Source organism: Anopheles coluzzii, chromosome 2 (assembly GCF_943734685.1).
Source record: "Anopheles coluzzii chromosome 2, AcolN3, whole genome shotgun sequence".
Lineage (NCBI taxonomy): Eukaryota > Metazoa > Arthropoda > Insecta > Diptera > Culicidae > Anopheles > Anopheles coluzzii.
The window spans coordinates 66507470-66532015 of NC_064670.1; the positions used below are offsets into that span (position 1 = coordinate 66507470).

The window sequence follows — 24546 nt, forward strand, 5'->3', positions numbered from 1 at the left end:
TCTGTTGGTTAAAACATCTGTCTTCAAATTCAACCAGTTGGTGTGTGCTCGTATCGATTCCGGCTCAGCTCCTCCGTGCTTACTTGGGCTGAGAAGCGACGAAACAGTTTGAAACGGTATGGAAATATACCGGCAGTAACTTTTTCGTCCCAATTGGTGGTTCGAAATACATTTGATTGTGCGTTTCAAAATACTTTCCCTCCTTTCCCTCCTTTCCCTCCTTTACACCATTTCCATTATTTCCCTCATTTCCCTACTTTCCCTACTTTCCCTCCTTTCCCTCTTTTCCATCATTTCCCTCCTTTTTCTGCATTCCCTCCTTTCCCTCTTTTCCCTCCTTTCCCTCCTTTCCCTCCTTTCCCTCCTTTCCTCCTTTCCCTCCTTTCCATCCTATCCCTCCGTTCCATCCTTTCCCTCTTTTCCCTCCTTTCCCTCTTTTCCCTCTTTTCCCACCTTTCCCTCCTTTCATTCTTTTCCCTCCTTTTTATCTTTCCCTCTGTCGCTGACGATAATTAAGCTTTAAAAAATGTAAAATGCCCTCCTTTCCCTTCTTTCTCTCCTTCCCTCCTTTCCCTCCTTTCCCTCCTTTCCCTCCTTTCCAACCTTTCCCTCCTATCCTTCCTTTCCCTCCTTTCTCTCCTTTCCCTCCTTTCCCTCCTTTCCCTCCTTTACCTCCTTTCCCTTCTTTCCCTCCTATCCCTTCTTTCCCTCCTTTCCCTCCTTTCCCTCCTTTCTCTCCTTTCCCTCCTTTCCTTCCTTTCCCTCCTTTCCCTCCTTTCCCTCCTTTCCCTCCTTTCCCTCCTTCCCCTCCTTTCCCTCCTTTCCCTCCTTTCCCTCCTTTCCCTCCTTTCCATCCTTTCCCTCTTTTTCCTCCTTTCCCTCCTTTCCTCCTTTCCCTCCTTTCCCACTTTTCCCTCTTTTCCCACCTTTCGCTCCTTTCATTCTTTTCCCTCCTTTTAATCTTTCCCTCTGTCGCTGACGATAATTAAGCTTTAAAAACGAAGCGTTGCTGGTCAATACTTGCTGAATAGCGACGTTATGCAACGCGCCAGCGATGCGCGCTTTTTTAACGATTTTATGGAAAACATAGGCTAAGAAGAAAATGCTGATGGACGACGGTCAGCATTTTTAGAGTATAAATTCAATTGAAACCAGTTGGTGCGTTTATTGTGCTTAAGTCGGCGTGTACTGTGCCTGTCTTGGGTTGCTGCTCCGAAAGACACTTTCGTGTGCGCGACAAATGGTGGCTCCAGAGAGGATGCATCAACCAACGGATCGGCAAGTAGTCCAATGCCCTCCTTTCCCTTCTTTGTCTCCATCCCTCCTTTCCCTCCTTTCCCTCCTTTCCCTCCTTTCCCTCCTTTCCCTCCTTTCCCTCCTTTCCCTCCTTTCCCTCCTTTCCCTCCTTTCCCTCCTTTCCCTCCTTTCCAACCTTTCCCTCCGTTCCCTCCTTTCCCTCATTTCCATCCTTGCCCTCCTTTTTCGCCTTTCCATCCTTTCCCTCCTCATTCCTTTCCCTCCTTTTCCTCCTTTCCGTCTGTCGCTTACGATAATTTAGCCTTAAAAACAAAGTGTTGCTAGGTAGCAATACTTGCTGAATAGCTACGTTATGCAACGCGCCAGCGATTAAACGCGCTTAACGATTAAATGGAATTTAACGATTTAATGGAAAACATAGGCGAAGAAGAAAATGCTGATCGACGACGGTCAGCATTTTTAGAGTATAAATTCAATTGAAAAAATAATGAAGGCATTATTTGCCAATAGCCAGTTGGTGCGTTTATTATTGTGCTTAAGTCGGCGTGTACTGTGCCTGTCTTGGGCTGCTGCTCCGAAAGACACTCTCGTGTGCGCGACAAATGGTGGTTCCAGAGAGGATGCATCAACCAACGGATCGGCAAGTAGTCCAATGCGACAGCTTACGATAATTTAGCCTTAAAAACAAAGCGTAGCAATACTTGCTGAATAGCTACGTTATGCAACGCGCCAGCGATTAAACGCGCTTAACGATTCAATGGAATTTAACGATTTAATGGAAAACATAGGCTAAGAAGGAAATGCTGATCGACGATGGTCAACATTTTTAGAGAATAAATTCAATTGAAAAAAAATAATGAAGGCATTATTTGCAAGAGCCAGTTGTAGCGTTTATTATTGTGCTTTCCCTCCTTTCCCTCTTTTCCTTTTTTTCCCTCCTTTTCTCTTTTCCATCCTTTCCCTCTTTTCCCTCCTTTCCCTCCTTTCCCTCCTTTCCCCCCTTTCCCTCCTTTCCCTCCTTTCCCTCCTCTCCCTTCTTTCCCTCCTTTCCCTCCTTTCCCTCCTTTCCCTCCTTTCCCTCCTTTCCCTCCTTTCCCTCCTTTCCCTCCTTTCCCTCCTTTCCCTCCTTTCCAACCTATCCCTCCTTTCCCTCCTTTCCCTCCTTTCCCTCCTTTCCCTCCTTTCCCTCCTTTCCCTCCTTTCCCTCCTTTCCCTCCTTTCCCTCCTTTCCCTCCTTTCCCTTCTTTCCAACCGTTCCCTCCTTTCCCTCTTTTCCCTCCTTTTCCTCCTTTCCCTCCTTTCCATCCTGTCCCTCCTTTTCCTTCTTTCCGTCTGTCGCTTACGATAATTTAGCCTTAAAAACAAAGTGTTGCTAGGTAGCAATACTTGCTGAATAGCTACGTTATGCAACGCGCCAGCGATGCGCGCTTTTTTAACGATTTTATGGAAAACATAGGCTAAGAAGAAAATGCTGATTGACGACGGTCAGCATTTTTAGAGTATAAATTCAATTGAAAAAATTAATGATGGCATCATTTGCCAAGAGCCAGTTGGTGCGTTTATTATTGTGCTTAAGTCGGCGTGTACTGTGCCTGTCTTGGGCTGCAGCTCCGAAAGACACTCTCGTGTGCGCGACAAATGGTGGCTCCAGAGAGGATGCATCAACCAACGGATCGGCAAGTAGTCCAATGCCCTACATTCCCTTCTTTCTCTCCATCCCTCCTTCTCCTCCTTTCCCTCCTTTCCCTCCTTTCCCTACTTTCCCTCCTTTCCCCCCTTTCCTTCCTTTCCCCCCTTTCTCGCCTTTCCCTCCTTTCCCTCCTTTCCCTCCTTTCCCTCCTTTCCCTCCTTTCCCTCCTTTCCCTCCTTTCCCTCCTTTCCCTCCTTTCCCTCCTTTCCCTCCTTTCCCTCCTTTCCCTCCTTTCCCTCCTTTCCCTCCTTTCCCTCCTTTCCCTCCTTTTCCTCCTTTCCCTCATTTCCCTCCTTTCCATCCTTTCCCTTCTTTCCCTCCTTTCCCTACTTTTCCTCCTTTCCCTCCTTTCCCTCCTTTCCCTCCTTTTCCTCCTTTCCCTCCTTTCCATCCTTTCCCTCCTTTTCCTTCTTTCCGTCTGTCGCTTACGATAATTTAGCATTGAAAACAAAGCGTTGCTAGGTAGCAATACTTGCTGAATAGCTACGTTATGCAACGCGCCAGCGATGCGCGCTTTTTTAACGATTTTATGGAAAACATAGGCTAAGTAGAAAAAGCTGATCGACGACGGTCAGCATTTTTAGAGTATAAATTCAATTGAAAAAATAATGCAGGCATCATTTGCCAAGAGCCAGTTGGTGCGTTTATTATTGTGCTTAAGTCGGCGTGTACTGTGCCTGTCTTGGGTTGCTGCTCCGAAAGACACTTTCGTGTGCGCGACAAATGGTGGCTCCAGAGAGGATGCATCAACCAACGGATCGGCAAGTAGTCAAATGCCCTCCTTTCCCTTCTTTCTCTCCTTTCCCTCCTTTCCCTCCTTTCCAACCTTTCCCTCCTTTCCCTCCTTTCCCTCCTTTCCCTCCTTTCCCTCCTTTCCCTCCTTTCCCTCCTTTCCCTCCTTTCCCTCCTTTCCCTCCTTTCCCTCCTTTCCCTCCTTTCCCTCCTTTCCCTCCGTTCCCTCCTTTCCCTCCTTTCCCTCCTTTCCCTCCTCATTCCTTTCCCTCCTTTTCCTTCTTTCCGTCTGTCGCTTACGATAATTTAGCCTTAAAAACAAAATGTTGCTAGGTTGCAATACTTGCTGAATAGCTACGTTATGCAACGCGCCAGCGATTAAACGCGCTTAACGATTAAATGGAATTTAACGATTTAATGGAAAACATAGGCTAAGAAGAAAATGCTGATCGACGACGGTCAGCATTTTTAGAGTATAAATTCAATTGAAAAAATAATGAAGGCATTATTTGCCAATAGCCAGTTGGTGCGTTTATTATTGTGCTTAAGTCGGCGTGTACTGTGCCTGTCTTGGGCTGCTGCTCCGAAAGACACTCTCGTGTGCGCGACAAATGGTGGCTCCAGAGAGGATGCATCAACCAACGGATCGGCAAGTAGTCCAATGCCCTCCTTTCCCTCCTTTCCCTCCTTTCCCTCCTTTCCGTCTGTCGCTTACGATAATTTAGCCTTAAAAACAAAGCGTAGCAATACTTGCTGAATAGCTACGTTATGCAACGCGCCAGCGATTAAACGCGATTTACGATTCAATGGAATTTAACGATTTAATGGAAAACATAGGCTAAGAAGGAAATGCTGATCGACGACGGTCAGCATTTTAAGAGTATAGATTCAATTGAAAAAAAATAATGAAAGCATTATTTGCAAGAGCCAGTTGGTGCGTTTATTATTGTGCTTTCCCTCCTTTCCCTCCTTTCCCTCCTTTCCTTTTTTTCTCACCTGTTCTCTTTTCCATCCTTTCCCTCTTTTCCCTCCTTTCCCTCCTTTCCCTCATTTCCATCCTTTCCCTCCTTTCCCTCCTTTCCCTCCTTTCCCTTCTTTCCCTCCTTTCCTTCCTTTCCCTCCTTTCCCTCCTTTCCCTCCTTTCCCTTCTTTCCCTCATTTCCCTCCTTTCCCTCCTTTCCCACCTTTCCAACCTATCCCTCCTTTCCAACCGTTCCCTCCTTTCCCTCCTTTCCCTCCTTTCCCTCCTTTCCCTCCTTTCCCTCCTTTCCCTCCTTTCCCTCCTTTCCCTCCTTTCCCTCCTTTCCCTTCTTTCCCTCCTTTCCCTCCTTTCCCTCCTTTCCCTCCTTTCCCTCCTTTCCCTCCTTTCCCTCCTTTCCCTCCTTTCCCTCCTTTTCCTCCTTTCCCTCCTTTCCCTCCTTTCGATCCTATCCCTCCTTTCCGTCCTTTCCCTCCTTTCCCTTCTTTCCCTCCTTTCCCTCCTTTCCAACCGTTCCCTCCTTTCCCTCTTTTCCCTCCTTTTCCTCCTTTCCCTCCTTTCCAACCTTTCTCTCCTTTTCCTTCTTTCCGTCTATCGCTTACGATAATTTAGCCTTAAAAACAAAGCGTTGCTACGTAGCAATACTTGCTGAATAGCTACGTTATGCAACGCGCCAGCGATGCGCGCTTTTTTAACGATTTTATGGAAAACATAGGCTAAGAAGAAAATGCTGATTGACGACGGTCAGCATTTTTAGAGTATAAATTCAATTGAAAAAATTAATGATGGCATCATTTGCCAAGAGCCAGTTGGTGCGTTTATTATTGTGCTTAAGTCGGCGTGTACTGTACCTGTCTTGGGCTGCAGCTCCGAAAGACACTTTCGTGTGCGCGACAAATGGTGGCTCCAGAGAGGATGCATCAACCAACGGATCGGCAAGTAGTCAAATGCCCTCCTTTCCCTCCTTTCCCTCCTTTACCTCCTTTCCCTCCTTTCCCTCCTTTCCCTCCTTTCCCTCCTTTCCCTCCTTTCCCTCCTTTCCCGTCTTTCCCTCCTTTCCCTCCTTTCCCTCCTTTCCCTCCTTTCCCTCCTTTCCCTCCTTTCCCTCCTTTCCCTCCTTTCCCTCCTTTTCCTCCTTTCCCTCCTTTCCCTCCTTTCGATCCTATCCCTCCTTTCCGTCCTTTCCCTCATTTCCCTTCTTTCCCTCCTTTCCCTCCTTTCCAACCGTTCCCTCCTTTCCCTCTTTTCCCTCCTTTTCCTCCTTTCCCTCCTTTCCAACCTTTCTCTCCTTTTCCTTCTTTCCGTCTATCGCTTACGATAATTTAGCCTTAAAAACAAAGCGTTGCTACGTAGCAATACTTGCTGAATAGCTACGTTATGCAACGCGCCAGCGATGCGCGCTTTTTTAACGATTTTATGGAAAACATAGGCTAAGAAGAAAATGCTGATTGACGACGGTCAGCATTTTACAGTATAAATTCAATTGAAAAAATTAATGATGGCATCATTTGCCAAGAGCCAGTTGGTGCGTTTATTATTGTGCTTAAGTCGGCGTGTACTGTGCCTGTCTTGGGCTGCAGCTCCGAAAGACACTTTCGTGTGCGCGACAAATGGTGGCTCCAGAGAGGATGCATCAACCAACGGATCGGCAAGTAGTCCAATGCCCTACATACCCTTCTTTCTCTCCATCCCTCCTTCTCCTCCTTTCCCTCCTTTCCCTCCTTTCCCTACTTTCCCTCCTTTCCCCCCTTTCCCTCTTTTCCCCCCTTTCCCGCCTTTCCCTCCTTTCCCTCCTTTCCCTCCTTTCCCTCCTTACCCTCCTTTCCCTCCTTTCTCGCCTTTCCCTCCTTTCCCTCCTTTCCCTCCTTTCCCTCCTTTCCCTCCTTTCCCTCCTTTCCCTCCTTTCCCTCCTTTCCCTCCTTTCCCTCCTTTCCCTCCTTTCCCTCCTTTCCCTCCTTTTCCTCCTTTCCCTCATTTTCCTCCTTTCCATCCTTTCCCTTCTTTCCCTCCTTTCCCTACTTTTCAACCATTCCCTCCTTTCCCTCCTTTCCCTCCTTTTCCTCCTTTCCCTCCTTTCCCTCCTTTCCCTCCTTTCCCTCCTTTCCCTCCTTTCCCTCCTTTCTCTACTTTCCCTCCTTTCCCTCCTTTCCCTCCTTTCCCTCCTTTCCCTCCTTTCCCTCCTTTCCCTCCGTTCCCTCCTTTCCCTCCTTTCCCTCCTTTCCCTCCTCATTCCTTTCCCTCCTTTTCCTTCTTTCCGTCTGTCGCTTACGATAATTTAGCCTTAAAAACAAAGTGTTGCTAGGTAGCAATACTTGCTGAATAGCTACGTTATGCAACGCGCCAGCGATTAAACGCGCTTAACGATTAAATGGAATTTAACGATTTAATGGAAAACATAGGCGAAGAAGAAAATGCTGATCGTCGACGGTCAGCATTTTTAGAGTATAAATTCAATTGAAAAAATAATGAAGGCATTATTTGCCAATAGCCAGTTGGTGCGTTTATTATTGTGCTTAAGTCGGCGTGTACTGTGCCTGTCTTGGGCTGCTGCTCCGAAAGACACTCTCGTGTGCGCGACAAATGGTGGCTCCAGAGAGGATGCATCAACCAACGGATCGGCAAGTAGTCCAATGCCCTCCTTTCCCTCCTTTCCCTCCTTTCCCTCCTTTCCGTCTGTCGCTTACGATAATTTAGCCTTAAAAACAAAGCGTAGCAATACTTGCTGAATAGCTACGTTATGCAACGCGCCAGCGATTAAACGCGATTTACGATTCAATGGAATTTAACGATTTAATGGAAAACATAGGCTAAGAAGGAAATGCTGATCGACGACGGTCAGCATTTTTAGAGTATAGATTCAATTGAAAAAAAATAATGAAAGCATTATTTGCAAGAGCCAGTTGGTGCGTTTATTATTGTGCTTTCCCTTCTTTCCCTCCTTTCCTTTTTTTCTCACCTGTTCTCTTTTCCATCCTTTCCCTCTTTTCCCTCCTTTCCCTCCTTTCCCTCATTTCCATCCTTTCCCTCCTTTCCCTCCTTTCCCTCCTTTCCCTTCTTTCCCTCCTTTCCTTCCTTTCCCTCCTTTCCCTCCTTTCCCTCCTTTCCCTCCTTTCCCTCATTTCTCTCCTTTTCCTCCTTTCCCTCCTTTCCAACCTATCCCTCCTTTCCAACCGTTCCCTCCTTTCCCTCCTTTCCCTCCTTTCCCTCCTTTCCCTCCTTTCCCTCCTTTCCCTCCTTTCCCTCCTTTCCCTCCTTTCCCTCCTTTCCCTCCTTTCCCTCCTTTCCCTCCTTTCCCTCCTTTCCCTCCTTTCCCTCCTTTCCCTCCTTTTCCTCCTTTCCCTCCTTTCCCTCCTTTCCCTCCTTTCCCTCCTTTCCGTCCTTTCCCTCCTTTCCCTTCTTTCCCTCCTTTCCCTCCTTTTCAACCGTTCCCTCCTTTCCAACCGTTCCCTCCTTTCCCTCTTTTCCCTCCTTTTCATCCTTTCCCTCCTTTCCAACCTTTCTCTCCTTTTCCTTCTTTCCGTCTATCGCTTACGATAATTTAGCCTTAAAAACAAAGCGTTGCTAGGTGCAATACTTGCTGAATAGCTACGTTATGCAACGCGCCAGCGATGCGCGCTTTTTTAACGATTTTATGGAAAACATAGGCTAAGAAGAAAATGCTGATTGACGACGGTCAGCATTTTACAGTATAAATTCAATTGAAAAAATTAATGATGGCATCATTTGCCAAGAGCCAGTTGGTGCGTTTATTATTGTGCTTAAGTCGGCGTGTACTGTGCCTGTCGTGGGCTGCAGCTCCGAAAGACACTTTCGTGTGCGCGACAAATGGTGGCTCCAGAGAGGATGCATCAACCAACGGATCGGCAAGTAGTCCAATGCCCTCCTTTCCCTTCTTTCTCTCCTTCCCTCCTTTCCCTCCTTTCCCTCCTTTCCCTCCTTTCCCTCCTTTCCCTCCTTTCCCTCCTTTCCCTCCTTTCCCTCCTTTCCCTCCTTTCCCTCCTTTCCCTCCTTTCCCTCCTTTCCCTCCTTTCCCTCCTTTCCCTCCTTTCCCTCCTTTCCCTCCTTTCCCTCCGTTCCCTCCATTCCCTCATTTCCATCCTTTCCCTCCTCATTCCTTTCCCTCCTTTTCCTTCTTTCCGTCTGTTGCTTACGATAATTTAGCCTTAAAAACAAAGTGTTGCTAGGTAGCAATACTTGCTGAATAGCTACGTTATGCAACGCGCCAGCGATTAAACGCGCTTAACGATTAAATGGAATTTAACGATTTAATGGAAAACATAGGCGAAGAAGAAAATGCTGATCGACGACGGTCAGCATTTTTAGAGTATAAATTCAATTGAAAAAATAATGAAGGCATTATTTGCCAATAGCCAGTTGGTGCGTTTATGATTGTGCTTAAGGCCCGTGGCAACGCTTCATCGGATGCGATTTTATCGGACGTGCGAATCGCATGCCGTGTCAACGCTCTTCCGATTCGCATTGCGATTTTTTTAGTGTGTTTGACATTTGAAGATAAACAAAACGACAACAACACAAAGCAGCCTCTGAATAAAGGCTAACACGCTAAAGTTAACTTTAAATAAATCTGCTCTTAGTTATTGATAGTTACTGCTAGTGGAAAAAGGGTAAGATTATCTATTTCCATTATTTATGGTCTGAGAAAAATCATAAATATAATGCTATTAATTCATATAACTGGTGCTGTCCAGCAAGCTCTAGTATCGAGTCGTTTAGACACTTAACCTCTTCCGCTGCAGGTAAAATCTTCTGAAATCTGATTGAATTAACTTTTAAGCTCTTTTTGAGTTCTACTTGTCGATCATTTCGTCAGATGCCATGCCAACAACACTGCCAGTATCTCCAGCGTTTGCTTCTCCATTAGTTGCAGCTCCTACACAACCATCATCCGGTTTATCCGAATCATCATCCGGACCACATAGTATGATGGATTCTCATCCTTGGACTGATGTTATTAATCGCTCGTATCGGATCAAAATCAAAACGGAAGTTTTTGCAAAGCTTGCTCACGATTTCATTATGTCGTAAACAGTGGCGGATTTAACTGTACGCGGACTGTGCGGCCGCGGGAGGCCGCGTGTATGGTAATTCCAACTTAAAGAACAGTGAGTACAGGAGTCTCATCGAGAGCTTTTGTGCTAGATAGGGGCTCCATGGATGAAGGGACTCATAAGCTCACCCTCCACCCCCCGCCAGCAAACCATTAAAGCGTGAATGCTACAATATCTCTCGACACCTACCTGGGGCCTCCACTCCTTTTGCCGCTTGAGCCCCCAACACTTTAAATCCGCCACTGGTCTTAAATCTAACCAATTTTCGCAACATCATCAACGCATGCAGCTGCACTTTAACGATAAAGCTACACTAATTGTTTTAAAGATATATAGTGTTCCAAAACATCATTCAATCTATAATTGAATATCATATTCATCATCGTATGCATCATCATCACTGTAACAAATTTTTGTCCAAACTTAACTCTTATATGTTTTGTTTTTTTTTTTTTTAGATGGATTCAGATTCTGAAACGGAACTATACAGTTCGAGCATAGCTTTGCGCTACTTACTATTAAAAAGAAGGCGCGATAAAACCAACGATCTGTGGGAAAAACGTGAAAAAATCGGGCAATACCACACATTGTTTCATGAACTTTTGAAACAAGAAGATAAATTCTTCGAGTTTATGAGAGTTTCAATTAAAACTTTTTACTTCATACTGAGAAGGATAGAGCATCTTATAACAAAGCAACCTACAAACAAACCATACATTTGTCCAGAGGAACGATTGATGATCACTCTCAGGTATGTTTAATAGAAGCTTCCTAACATTGCTACTCCAGCTCCGATTCCGGCTGCATCAAAACGATGGTTCGGGTCGGAGTCGTTCGGAGCCGTCAAGAACTATTCGGGAGCCGGTTCCGGACAGCTTTGAACGACTCCGAACGGGTCCGGCAGCTGACTACCGGCTTTGGATCTATAGGTGCGGTCGGTTCTGAGTTAAGAGTTTTGATCTTCCGGAGCCTTCTGATTTTGGTGAAGTTATTCGGAAGCGATTCCGAGCTTTTATTGAATTTACCTATATCTACCTATTACATAGTATGTACCTATTAAATATTATATTCCTCCATTCCCATTGATGAATTCATTTACACTTTCCTGATTATCTTTTTTAACGGAGATTACAAATTCAAAATCATGTTGTTGTGCTCTACTTATTATTTAAAAAAATGGAGTAGCCAACTAGTAAAAAACTGCACTTTACCAGCTTATGTAAATTAAGCTAACTTGCGAATCTGATCCGCAGACTGTTTACCGATGCAAGCACATCCATATGAATTCTGCTCGAAAAATTTCCATCATATATGACATGGTTGTTTTCCGAACTCGTTAGCTAGTTTATCTCGGTAACATTCGAGCGATCGAAAACTCGCAAGCTAAGCCATTTATTTTGATAACAGCACCTGAAATCTAGATTTTTTATAAATAAAGAAAACAAAATTGTCATATGAGCGTTTACTAAAGTATTGTTTCTCTTTCAGGTATCTATCGACTGGAATACCTTTTAAGTCTTTATCATTCACATATTGTATTGCTCACAATACAATCGGCCTCATTGTCTACGAAACATGTGAGGCAATTTGGAACACGTTTAATGAAGAGTTTATCCCGTTCCCTACAACGTCTGCATTTAGGAATGTGGAAAAAGAGTTTCGCCATAAATGGAATTTTCCTAATTGTATCGGCGCCATAGATGGCAAGCATATCCGAATGAAAGCCCCGGCATTTTCAGGTACACAATATTATAATTATAAAAAATATTTTTCTCTGCATTTGCAAGCAGTAGCAGATGTGAATTGGAAATTTATCGCCATTGACGTTGGTGAATATGGGAGTCGTAGCGATAGCGGCGTCTTTAATTCGTCATCATTGTTTGAGCTCATTCGTTCAAATCGGCTCAACATCCCTCCTCCTAAACCACTGCCTGGTACTACCCAAAGAATGCCTCACGTGTTTATAGGCGATCAGGGTTATCCACTAAAACCTTTCTTACTGCGGCCTTTTCCGGATAGTGAAGATCCGGCAAAAAATTACTTCAACCATCTGCTGAGTATGGCAAGACGCTGCGTTGAATGCGCCTTTGGTTTGTTGGTGGTAAAATGGCGTTTCCTCAAGCAAGAACTCCAGATAACTCCGGAACACGTCTCAATAATCGTCAAAACAGCATGCCTGTTGCATAACATGTGCATAGATTTTAGAGAAAGCACGGAATTAATGAATAACATTAACCCACAATCCAACGCCAACAGGAACAGAGCAAACAATCATCCATCTCAAGAGGCTACAGATATTCGAAATGTCTTCAAAAATTATTTTTATGATCGAATTTATCAATAATGTTCGATGAAATACATATTCGATGAAGTAAAAACATACATTGCCAAGGATTATCGTTATACAAAAGACAATGGCTGGTATTATTGAATCCGTTCGTAGCGGCGGTGTACGTCCTGCCATTCATTTTCCTAACGTACTAGATGGTTGCTACAGTTATTTACCGAGGCGTTGTAGGACCGGGCTAACGAAATGTGTTTCAAGAATTTCATGAGAACACCGTACGTTCCCGCTACGAACGGATTCAATGATACCAGCCAATACCATTAATCCGTTTTTAGTCAGGGTGCTCATTGCCAATTTATTATTCGAAAAATATTAAGGAAATAAAATGATAAAGGATATATTTTGAAAATTCATAACAAGTTCTTTTTATTCATATCACAAATTCAATTTCATTCACAATAATTAAATTATTGTAACTAGTAGAGTAACACTAATATAACAACTGTCCACATGTTTATAACAATCGTCTCTTTGAATAGACAACACAGACTAACACGCTCAGCATGGTACTGTGTTGTCTATTCAACGAGACGATTGGTATCAACATGTAGACAGTTGTGTTCTCACTCAAGCTAAATTTTTTTTGGTTTTCTTCGTTTGTTCTTTTTCTTCGCTTTGATTTAATTACTTGGTAAGCAAATTCTAATATCTCCTCACTTGCATCCAACTGATCATTTAGATCGGGTAAAGAATCAAGGAGTGTAACAACACTCATCATTACGTGGTAGTTGGAGCTTTTTTGTTGTCTTTGTTTCAAAAGTTCGTTGCGCTCCTTCTCCACATTAACTATGTCCTGCAGCACTCGATCATCCTGTTTCCGCTTTCTGTTGTTTTCTGTTGCTCTCTGTTTATTTGCCGGGTCCAAATGCTCTAGAAGATCATCGCTCTCTTCCAAATATTCGATACTTTCATCTGTTTGTATGATGATAAAGAGAAATAGAATATCATATTATAAAATAAAATAGTATAAAATAAAAAAATATTACCTTGCCAAGATGACTCTAGATTCCCAACTCTGGGTCGGGACGCAAGCATGTCTTTGAGGAAGCTCATCTGCTCGTAAAACTTCCATCGGACATGCTTGTATCCCGACCCAGATGGCTGATTTATTTCAGCTAGTTTGCGGGCGAATGTGTCCCGCAAGTTTCGCCATTTATTTTTGGCCACCATATCTGCAATAAATAAAAATATAGTTACAAACCTTTTTTTAAATTAAAAATAAAGTACAGTGGACCCTTGAGTAACAAGTTTTGTTTAGTTTAGCGAACCAATCGTAGTACAAAAGAAAAGAGATTATAAGAGTCCTCTATATTCTCATATGAGCTTTATCGAAAGTAAAGTGTCTTTCCGTTTCGCAGAAACCAGAAACTTTTTGGACATACCGGTAAAAATATGTACAAACGAAAAAAGTTGGACTGTGCTCTGACACTATTGTTCTTTGGATAAGATGCGTTGTTCGATTCCCGTCTCAGTCAATGAAATCGTAAACTGAGAAAATAAAAAAAAATAAAGGAAATCATTCTGATAATATGTTTCAAACCTTTCTTCACCATCCTTGCTACACCTTACTACAATAAAAGAGTCTTATGCCAAGAGGTAACTTCGTTTTTGTTCGGCTTCTTTCCGCCTTCGCGGCTTTATATGAAAGTTCTCAACTTTCTTTCGAATATGCTCTTTTTTCGGATGTGTGTTTTCAGACTCATTGCAGTTTCTATTTGTTCCTTAGGCTTGTATTTATGTGTTTAAAAAAAATATTCCAAAGGAACGGTCCTTTCGGCCGTATTGATTACTAATATAAAAGATTGAAAAAATGTTAAAATATACAAAGCCTTACAGATAAGTATGGATACAACAGCTGAATTTTTTAGTTTATTTAATGCAATAAACTACGTTTTTTTTATATTCTTCTCTAAACAATATTGGACCGATTTCTAACATTTACCTTATACGATAGTATTAATATATAAAGTAATCGTATGTGCTTCTTTGGGAAACCAATAACAAGATCGATTAAGTATAGGATAGGATAGTGCACTATATTGAAACTAAAACACGAAGATTGTGTGTTATCAGGATAGCCTCATGACTGCATATGATTTAAAAGCACTATAATGTTCGCTTTTTGTTGGATGATGCGCGCATTGGCTATGATTATTGAATACATTCGTGGCTACGGCGTTTGGCAACGCTCTTATCTATTTTTTAAAGTTTTGCACGTACTAAATGATTGTTATAATTATTTACTGATGCATTGTAGGAACGAGTACATATAATGTAACCAGTAACCTAATGAGCATTGTAGGTTCCTGCCAAGAATGTATGCAATATTCCATTTGACTTAGTTGTCTGTTTAGCGGTATGCGCTTGAAATATAATCCTATGATCTTCTATGGACGCTACACTTAGACCATACGAACGACGCATGCAAACGCTCTGGGCTTCCGGATCTCTGGTATTCCGCATCTTTGGTAGTGTGTTCGTGTATGCATCGTGGAGGAGATTGATGAACCATGAGGATACGACAGAGCTGCACCACGTTCCGAGCATCCTGAGGGAAACGAAGCCTTGAACATGTTATGGGGATCCCGGACTCGTGCCCCACCAAGAAAAGGTACGACAGCGACCCGTTGTTTGGCACGAGAGGCGGAGGAGCACAGTGAAATCGGGTGCCTACATCGATGAAGTAGCAGCCAGGGACCGAGCATGCTGGTCACAAATTATTGCCCGGGTCTTTATACGACAACGTGATCTATCATAACCAGACCAATTAGGAAAGACAGAGCCTCCAGTGTTCAATTTCTTCAACAAGAAAATGAATATGTCCTGGCGTTGTGTCCTTTTTGCGATTAGGATTATCGTTATACAAAAGACAATGGCTGGTATTATTGAATCCGTTCGTAGCGGCGGTGTACGTCCTGCCATTCATTTTCCTAACGTACTAGATGGTTGCTACAGTTATTTACCGAGGCGTTGTAGGACCGGGCTAACGAAATGTGTTTCAAGAATTTCATGAGAACACCGTACGTTCCCGCTACGAACGGATTCAATGATACCAGCCAATACCATTAATCCGTTTTTAGTCAGGGTGCTCATTGCCAATTTATTATTCGAAAAATATTAAGGAAATAAAATGATAAAGGATATATTTTGAAAATTCATAACAAGTTCTTTTTATTCATATCACAAATTCAATTTCAGTCACAATAATTAAATTATTGTAACGAGTAGAGTAACACTAATATAACAACTGTCCACATGTTTATAACAATCGTCTCTTTGAATAGACAACACAGACTAACACGCTCAGCATGGTACTGTGTTGTCTATTCAACGAGACGATTGGTATCAACATGTAGACAGTTGTGTTCTCACTCAAGCTAAATTTTTTTTGGTTTTCTTCGTTTGTTCTTTTTCTTCGCTTTGATTTAATTACTTGGTAAGCAAATTCTAATATCTCCTCACTTGCATCCAACTGATCATTTAGATCGGGTAAAGAATCAAGGAGTGTAACAACACTCATCATTACGTGGTAGTTGGAGCTTTTTTGTTGTCTTTGTTTCAAAAGTTCGTTGCGCTCCTTCTCCACATTAACTATGTCCTGCAGCACTCGATCATCCTGTTTCCGCTTTCTGTTGTTTTCTGTTGCTCTCTGTTTATTTGCCGGGTCCAAATGCTCTAGAAGATCATCGCTCTCTTCCAAATATTCGATACTTTCATCTGTTTGTATGATGATAAAGAGAAATAGAATATCATATTATAAAATAAAATAGTATAAAATAAAAAAATATTACCTTGCCAAGATGACTCTAGATTCCCAACTCTGGGTCGGGACGCAAGCATGTCTTTGAGGAAGCTCATCTGCTCGTAAAACTTCCATCGGACATGCTTGTATCCCGACCCAGATGGCTGATTTATTTCAGCTAGTTTGCGGGCGAATGTGTCCCGCAAGTTTCGCCATTTATTTTTGGCCACCATATCTGCAATAAATAAAAATATAGTTACAAACCTTTTTTTAAATTAAAAATAAAGTACAGTGGACCCTTGAGTAACAAGTTTTGTTTAGTTTAGCGAACCAATCGTAGTACAAAAGAAAAGAGATTATAAGAGTCCTCTATATTCTCATATGAGCTTTATCGAAAGTAAAGTGTCTTTCCGTTTCGCAGAAACCAGAAACTTTTTGGACATACCGGTAAAAATATGTACAAACGAAAAAAGTTGGACTGTGCTCTGACACTATTGTTCTTTGGATAAGATGCGTTGTTCGATTCCCGTCTCAGTCAATGAAATCGTAAACTGAGAAAATAAAAAAAAATAAAGGAAATCATTCTGATAATATGTTTCAAACCTTTCTTCACCATCCTTGCTACACCTTACTACAATAAAAGAGTCTTATGCCAAGAGGTAACTTCGTTTTTGTTCGGCTTCTTTCCGCCTTCGCGTCTTTATATGAAAGTTCTCAACTTTCTTTCGAATATGCTCTTTTTTCGGATGTGTGTTTTCAGACTCATTGCAGTTTCTATTTGTTCCTTAGGCTTGTATTTATGTGTTTAAAAAAAATATTCCAAAGGAACGGTCCTTTCGGCCGTATTGATTACTAATATAAAAGATTGAAAAAATGTTAAAATATACAAAGCCTTACAGATAAGTATGGATACAACAGCTGAATTTTTTAGTTTATTTAATGCAATAAACTACGTTTTTTTTATATTCTTCTCTAAACAATATTGGACCGATTTCTAACATTTACCTTATACGATAGTATTAATATATAAAGTAATCGTATGTGCTTCTTTGGGAAACCAATAACAAGATCGATTAAGTATAGGATAGGATAGTGCACTATATTGAAACTAAAACACGAAGATTGTGTGTTATCAGGATAGCCTCATGACTGCATATGATTTAAAAGCACTATAATGTTCGCTTTTTGTTGGATGATGCGCGCATTGGCTATGATTATTGAATACATTCGTGGCTACGGCGTTTGGCAACGCTCTTATCTATTTTTTAAAGTTTTGCACGTACTAAATGATTGTTATAATTATTTACTGATGCATTGTAGGAACGAGTACATATAATGTAACCAGTAACCTAATGAGCATTGTAGGTTCCTGCCAAGAATGTATGCAATATTCCATTTGACTTAGTTGTCTGTTTAGCGGTATGCGCTTGAAATATAATCCTATGATCTTCTATGGACGCTACACTTAGACCATACGAACGACGCATGCAAACGCTCTGGGCTTCCGGATCTCTGGTATTCCGCATCTTTGGTAGTGTGTTCGTGTATGCATCGTGGAGGAGATTGATGAACCATGAGGATACGACAGAGCTGCACCACGTTCCGAGCATCCTGAGGGAAACGAAGCCTTGAACATGTTATGGGGATCCCGGACTCGTGCCCCACCAAGAAAAGGTACGACAGCGACCCGTTGTTTGGCACGAGAGGCGGAGGAGCACAGTGAAATCGGGTGCCTACATCGATGAAGTAGCAGCCAGGGACCGAGCATGCTGGTCACAAATTATTGCCCGGGTCTTTATACGACGACGTGATCTATCATAACCAGACCAATTAGGAAAGACAGAGCCTCCAGTGTTCAATTTCTTCAACAAGAAAATGAATATGTCCTGGCGTTGTGTCCTTTTTGCGATTAGCTATGAACTAAAAAAATAATACTTACCGGTTGTGTGGAGCTGCTGGGCTATGGAGTCCCACGCATTTTTTTTAAGGGTGTTGTTTTTGTACTCCGGATCCCGGAGGTCCCATAAATAACGGTGCTCTTGCACCAACAAAATCAAATTTTCTTCGTCCACTCGCACGTTCGACATGGCTGAAAAAGTATCGCTTGCTATTTGGTTTTCGATACAAACAAAGTTCCAAACAAACAGATGTCACTTCAAGAAAAAACATGAATTTTGGGTTTATACTGTTAAATTCAGTTTGACAGATAAAATCGGATGCGACGATCCGACGGAATCAAAATTTTTTGATTCCGTCGTACGACGAAATCGCACGTCCGACGTTATCTGTCAAATCCCATATAAATCTCGTCCGATAAAATCGCATCCGATGAGCGTTGCCACGGGCCTAAGTCGGCGTGTACTGTGCCTGTCTTGTGCTGCTGCTCCGAAAGACACTCTCGTGTGCGCGACAAATGGTGGCTCCAGAGAGGATGCATCAACCAACGGATCGGCAAGTAGTCCAATGCCCTCCTTTCCCTCCTTTCCCTCCTTTTCCTCCTTTCCGTCTGTCGCTTACGATAATTTAGCCTTAAAAACAAAGCGTAGCAATACTTGCTGAATAGCTACGTTATGCAACGCGCCAGCGATTAAACGCGATTTACGATTCAATGGAATTTAACGATTTAATGGAAAACATAGGCTAAGAAGGAAATGCTGATCGACGACGGTCAGCATTTTTAGAGTATAGATTCAATTGAAAAAAAAATAATGAAGGCATTATTTGCAAGAGCCAGTTGGTGCGTTTATGATTGTGCTTTCCCTCCTTTCCCTCCTTTCCTTTTTTTCCCTCCTTTTCTCTTTTCCATCCTTTCCCTCCTTTCCATCCTTTCCCTCATTTCCATCCTTTCCCTCCTTTCCCTCCTTTCCCTCCTTTCCAACCTTTCCCTCCTTTCCCTCCTTTCCCTCCTTTCCCTCCTTTCCCTCCTTTCCCTCCTTTCCCTCCTTTCCCACCTTTCCCCCCTTTTCCTCCTTTCCCTCCTTTCCAACCTATCCCACCTTTCCAACCGTTCCCTCCTTTCCCTCCTTTCCCTCCTTTCCCTCCTTTCCCTCCTTTCCCTCCTTTCCCTCCTTTCCCTCCTTTCCCTCCTTTCCCTCCATTCCCTCCTTTCCCTCCTTTCCCTCCTTTCCCTCCTTTCCCACCTTTCCCTCCTTTCCCTCCTTTCCCTCCTTTCCCTCCTTTCCCTCCTTTCCCTCCTTTCCCTCCTTTCCCTCCTTTCCATCCTTTCCAACCTTTCCCACCTTTCCCACCTTTCCCTCCTTTCCCTCCTTTCCCTCCTTTCCCTCCTTTCCCTCTTTTCCCTCCTTTCCCTCCTTTCCCTCCTTTCCCTTCTTTCCCTCCTTTCCCTCCTTTCCAACCGTTCCCTCCTTTCCCTCTTTTCCCTCCTTTTCCTCCTTTCCCTCCTTTCCATCCTTTCCCTCCTTTTCCTTCTTTCCGTCTGTCGCTTACGATAATTTAGCCTTAAAAACAAAGCGTTGCTAGGTAGCAATACTTGCTGAATAGCTACGTTATGCAACGCGCCAGCGATGCGCGCTTTTTTAAAGATTTTATGGAAAACATAGGCAAAGAAGAAAATGCTGATCGACGACGGTCAGCATTTTTAGAGTATAAATTCAATTGAAAAAATTAATGATGGCATCATTTGCCAAGAACCAGTTGGTGCGTTTATTATTGTGCTTAAGTCGGCGTGTACTGTGCCTGTCTTGGGCTGCAGCTCCGAAAGACACTTTCGTGTGCGCGACCAATGGTGGCTCCAGAGAGGATGCATCAACCAACGGATCGGCAAGTAGTCCAATGCCCTCCTTTCCCTTCTTTGTCTCCATCCCTCCTTTCCCTCCTTTCCCTCCTTTCCCTACTTTCCTCCTTTCCCCCCTTTCCCTCCTTTCCCTCCTTTCCCTCCTTTCCCTCCTTTCCCTCCTTTCCCTCCTTTCCCTCCTTTCCCTCCTTTCCAACCTTTCTCACCTTTCCCTCGTTTCCCTCCTTTCCCTCCTTTCCCTCCTTTCCCTCCTTTCCCTCCTTTTCCTCCTTTCCCTCCTTTCCCTCCTTTCCCTCCTTTCCCTCCTTTCCCTTCTTTCCCTCCTTTCCCTCCTTTTCAACCGTTCCCTCCTTTCCCTCTTTTCCCTCCTTTTCCTCCTTTCCCTCCTTTCCATCCTTTCCCTCCTTTTCCTTCTTTCCGTCTGTCGCTTACGATAATTTAACCTTAAAAACAAAGCGTTGCTAGGTAGCAATACTTGCTGAATAGCTACGTTATGCAACGCGCCAGCGATGCGCGCTTTTTTAACGATTTTATGGAAAACATAGGCTAACAAGAAAAAGCTGATCGACGACGGTCAGCATTTTAAGAGTATAAATTCAATTGAAAAAAATAATGATGGCATCATTTGCCAAGAGCCAGTTGGTGCGTTTATTATTGTGCTTAAGTCGGCGTGTACTGTGCCTGTCTTGGGTTGCTGCTCCGAAAGACACTTTCGTGTGCGCGACAAATGGTGGCTCCAGAGAGGATGCATCAACCAACGGATCGGCAAGTAGTCAAATGCCCTCCTTTCCCTTCTTTCTCTCCTTTCCCTCCTTTCCTTCCTTTCCAACCTTTCCCTCCTTTCCCTCCTTTCCCTCCTTTCCCTCCTTTCCCTTCTTTTCCTCCTTTCCCTCCTTTCCCTCCTTTCCCTCCTTTCCCTCCTTTCCCTCCTTTCCCTCCTTTCCCTCCTTTCCCTCCTTTCCCTCCGTTCCCTCCATTCCCTCCTTTCCCTCCTTTCCCTCCTCATTCCTTTCCCTCCTTTTCCTTCTTTCCGTCTGTTGCTTACGATAATTTAGCCTTAAAAACAAAGTGTTGCTAGGTAGCAATACTTGCTGAATAGCTACGTTATGCAACGCGCCAGCGATTAAACGCGCTTAACGATTAAATGGAATTTAACGATTTAATGGAAAACATAGGCGAAGAAGAAAATGCTGATCGACGACGGTCAGCATTTTTAGAGTATAAATTCAATTGAAAAAATAATGAAGGCATTATTTGCCAATAGCCAGTTGGTGCGTTTATTATTGTGCTTAAGTCGGCGTGTACTGTGCCTGTCTTGGGCTGCTGCTCCGAAAGACACTCTCGTGTGCGCGACAAATGGTGGCTCCAGAGAGGATGCATCAACCAACGGATCGGCAAGTAGTCCAATGCCCTCCTTTCCCTCCTTTCCCTCCTTTCCCTCCTTTCCGTCTGTCGCTTACGATAATTTAGCCTTAAAAACAAAGCGTAGCAATACTTGCTGAATAGCTACGTTATGCAACGCGCCAGCGATTAAACGCGATTTACGATTCAATGGAATTTAACGATTTAATGGAAAACATAGGCTAAGAAGGAAATGCTGATCGACGACGGTCAGCATTTTTAGAGTATAGATTCAATTGAAAAAAAAATAATGAAAGCATTATTTGCAAGAGCCAGTTGGTGCGTTTATTATTGTGCTTTCCCTCCTTTCCCTCCTTTCCTTTTTTTCTCACCTGTTCTCTTTTCCATCCTTTCCCTCTTTTCCCTCCTTTCCCTCCTTTCCCTCATTTCCATCCTTTCCCTCCTTTCCCTCCTTTCCCCCCTTTCCCTTCTTTCCCTCCTTTCCTTTCTTTCCCACCTTTCCCTCCTTTCCCTCCTTTCCCTCCTTTCCCTCCTTTCCCTCATTTCCCTCCTTTTCCTCCTTTCCCTCCTTTCCAACCTATCCCTCCTTTCCAACCGTTCCCTCCTTTCCCTCCTTTCCCTCCTTTCCCTCCTTTCCCTCCTTTCCCTCCTTTCCCTCCTTTCCCTCCTTTCCCTCCTTTCCCTCCTTTCCCTCCTTTCCCTCCTTTCCCTCCTTTCCCTCCTTTCCCTCCTTTCCCTCCTTTTCCTCCTTTCCCTCCTTTCCCTCCTTTCCCTCCTTTCCCTCCTTTCCATCCTTTCCCTCCTTTCCCTCCTTTCCCTCCTTTCCCTCCTTTCCAACCGTTCCCTCCTTTCCCTCTTTTCCCTCCTTTTCCTCCTTTCCCTCCTTTCCAACCTTTCTCTCCTTTTCCTTCTTTCCGTCTATCGCTTACGATAATTTAGCCTTAAAAACAAAGCGTTGCTAGGTAGCAATACTTGCTGAATAGCTACGTTATGCAACGCGCCAGCGATGCGCGCTTTTTTAACGATTTTATGGAAAACATAGGCTAAGAAGAAAATGCTGATTGACGACGGTCAGCATTTTACAGTATAAATTCAATTGAAAAAATTAATGATGGCATCATTTGCCAAGAGCCAGTTGGTGCGTTTATTATTGTGCTTAAGTCGGCGTGTACTGTGCCTGTCTTGGGCTGCAGCTCCGAAATACACTTTCGTGTGCGCGACAAATGGTGGCTCCAGAGGGGATGCATCAACCAACGGATCGGCAAGAAGTCAAATGCCCTCCTTTCCCTTCTTTCTCTCCTTCCCTCCTTTCCCTCCTTTCCCTCCTTTCCCTCCTTTCCCTCCTTTCCCTCCTTTCCCTCCTTTCCCTCCTTTCCCTCCTTTCCCTCCTTTCCCTCCTTTCCCTCCTTTCCCTCCTTTCCCTCCTTTCCCTCCTTTCCCTCCTTTCCCTCCTTTCCCTCCGTTCCCTCCATTCCGTCATTTCCATCCTTTCCCTCCTCATTCCTTTCCCTCCTTTTCCTTCTTTCCGTCTGTTGCTTACGATAATTTAGCCTTAAAAACAAAGTGTTGCTAGGTAGCAATACTTGCTGAATAGCTACGTTATGCAACGCGCCAGCGATTAATCGCGCTTAACGATTAAATGGAATTTAACGATTTAATGGAAAACATAGGCGAAGAAGAAAATGCTGATCGACGACGGTCAGCATTTTTAGAGTATAAATTCAATTGAAAAAATAATGAAGGCATTATTTGCCAATAGCCAGTTGGTGCGTTTATGATTGTGCTTAAGTCGGCGTGTACTGTGCCTGCCTTGTGCTGCTGCTCCGAAAGACACTCTCGTGTGCGCGACAAATGGTGGCTCCAGAGAGGATGCATCAACCAACGGATCGGCAAGTAGTCCAATGCCCTCCTTTCCCTCCTTTCCCTCCTTTTCCTCCTTTCCGTCTGTCGCTTACGATAATTTAGCCTTAAAAACAAAGCGTAGCAATACTTGCTGAATAGCTACGTTATGCAACGCGCCAGCGATTAAACGCGATTTACGATTCAATGGAATTTAACGATTTAATGGAAAACATAGGCTAAGAAGGAAATGCTGATCGACGACGGTCAGCATTTTTAGAGTATAGATTCAATTGAAAAAAAAATAATGAAGGCATTATTTGCAAGAGCCAGTTGGTGCGTTTATGATTGTGCTTTCCCTCCTTTCCCTCCTTTCCTTTTTTTCCCTCCTTTTCTCTTTTCCATCCTTTCCCTCCTTTCCATCCTTTCCCTCATTTCCATCCTTTCCCTCCTTTCCCTCCTTTCCCTCCTTTCCAACCTTTCCCTCCTTTCCCTCCTTTCCCTCCTTTCCCTCCTTTCCCTCCTTTCCCTCCTTTCCCTCCTTTCCCTCCTTTCCCTCCTTTCCCTCCTTTCCCTCCTTTCCCTCCTTTCCCTCCTTTCCCTCCTTTCCCTCCTTTCCCTCCTTTCCTCCTTTCCCTCCTTTCCAACCTATCCCTCCTTTCCAACCGTTCCCTCCTTTCCCTCCTTTCCCTCCTTTCCCTCCTTTCCCTCCTTTCCCTCCTTTCCCTCCTTTCCCTTCTTTCCCTCCTTTCCCTCCTTTCCCTCCTTTCCCACCTTTCCCTCCTTTCCCTCCTTTCCCTCCTTTCCCTCCTTTCCCTCCTTTCCCTCCTTTCCCTCCTTTCCATCCTTTCCCACCTTTCCCTCCTTTCCCTCCTTTCCCTCCTTTCCCTCCTTTCCCTCCTTTCCCTCCTTTCCCTCCTTTCCCTCCTTTCCCTCCTTTCCCTCCTTTCCCTTCTTTCCCTCCTTTCCCTCCTTTCCAACCGTTCCCTCCTTTCCCTCTTTTCCCTCCTTTTCCTCCTTTCCCTCCTTTCCATCCTTTCCCTCCTTTTCCTTCTTTCCGTCTGTCGCTTACGATAATTTAGCCTTAAAAACAAAGCGTTGCTAGGTAGCAATACTTGCTGAATAGCTACGTTATGCAACGCGCCAGCGATGCGCGCTTTTTTAACGATTTTATGGAAAACATAGGCTAAGAAGAAAATGCTGATCGACGACGGTCAGCATTTTTAGAGTATAAATTCAATTGTAAAAAATAATGAAGGCATCATTTGCCAAGAACCAGTTGGTGCGTTTATTATTGTGCTTAAGTCGGCGTGTACTGTGCCTGTCTTGGGCTGCAGCTCCGAAAGACACTTTCGTGTACGCGATAAATGGTGGCTCCAGAGAGGATGCATCAACCAACGGATCGGCAAGTAGTCCAATGCCCTCCTTTCCTTTCTTTGTCTCCATCCCTCCTTTCCCTCCTTTCCCTCCTTTCCCTCCTTTCCCTCCTTTCCCTCCTTTCCCTCCTTTCCCTCCTTTCCCTCCTTTCCCTCCTTTCCCTCCTTTCCCTCCTTTCCCTCCTTTCCCTCCTTTCCCTCCTTTCCAACCTTTCCCACCTTTCCCACCTTTCCCTCCTTTCCCTCCTTTCCCTCCTTTCCCTCCTTTCCCTCCTTTCCCTCCTTTCCCTCCTTTCCCTCCTTTCCCTCCTTTCCCTCCTTTCCCTCCTTTCCAACCGTTCCCTCCTTTCCCTCTTTTCCCTCCTTTTCCTCCTTTCCCTCCTTTCCATCCTTTCCCTC

General features: G+C 43.9%; 1 protein-coding gene across 1 annotated transcript; it reads left to right on the top strand.

Annotated features, from left to right (window-relative positions):
• Nucleotides 1–9500: 9500 nt before the first annotated feature.
• On the top strand, nucleotides 9501–12423 carry LOC125906764 (uncharacterized). The gene is made up of 3 exons (XM_049607185.1): nucleotides 9501–9597; nucleotides 10186–10478; nucleotides 11216–12423. Exons 2-3 carry the CDS (start codon nucleotides 10186–10188, stop codon nucleotides 12069–12071), a joined length of 1149 nt encoding a protein of 382 aa, XP_049463142.1. The 5' UTR covers nucleotides 9501–9597; the 3' UTR covers nucleotides 12072–12423.
• The last annotated feature ends 12123 nt before the right edge of the window (nucleotides 12424–24546 follow it).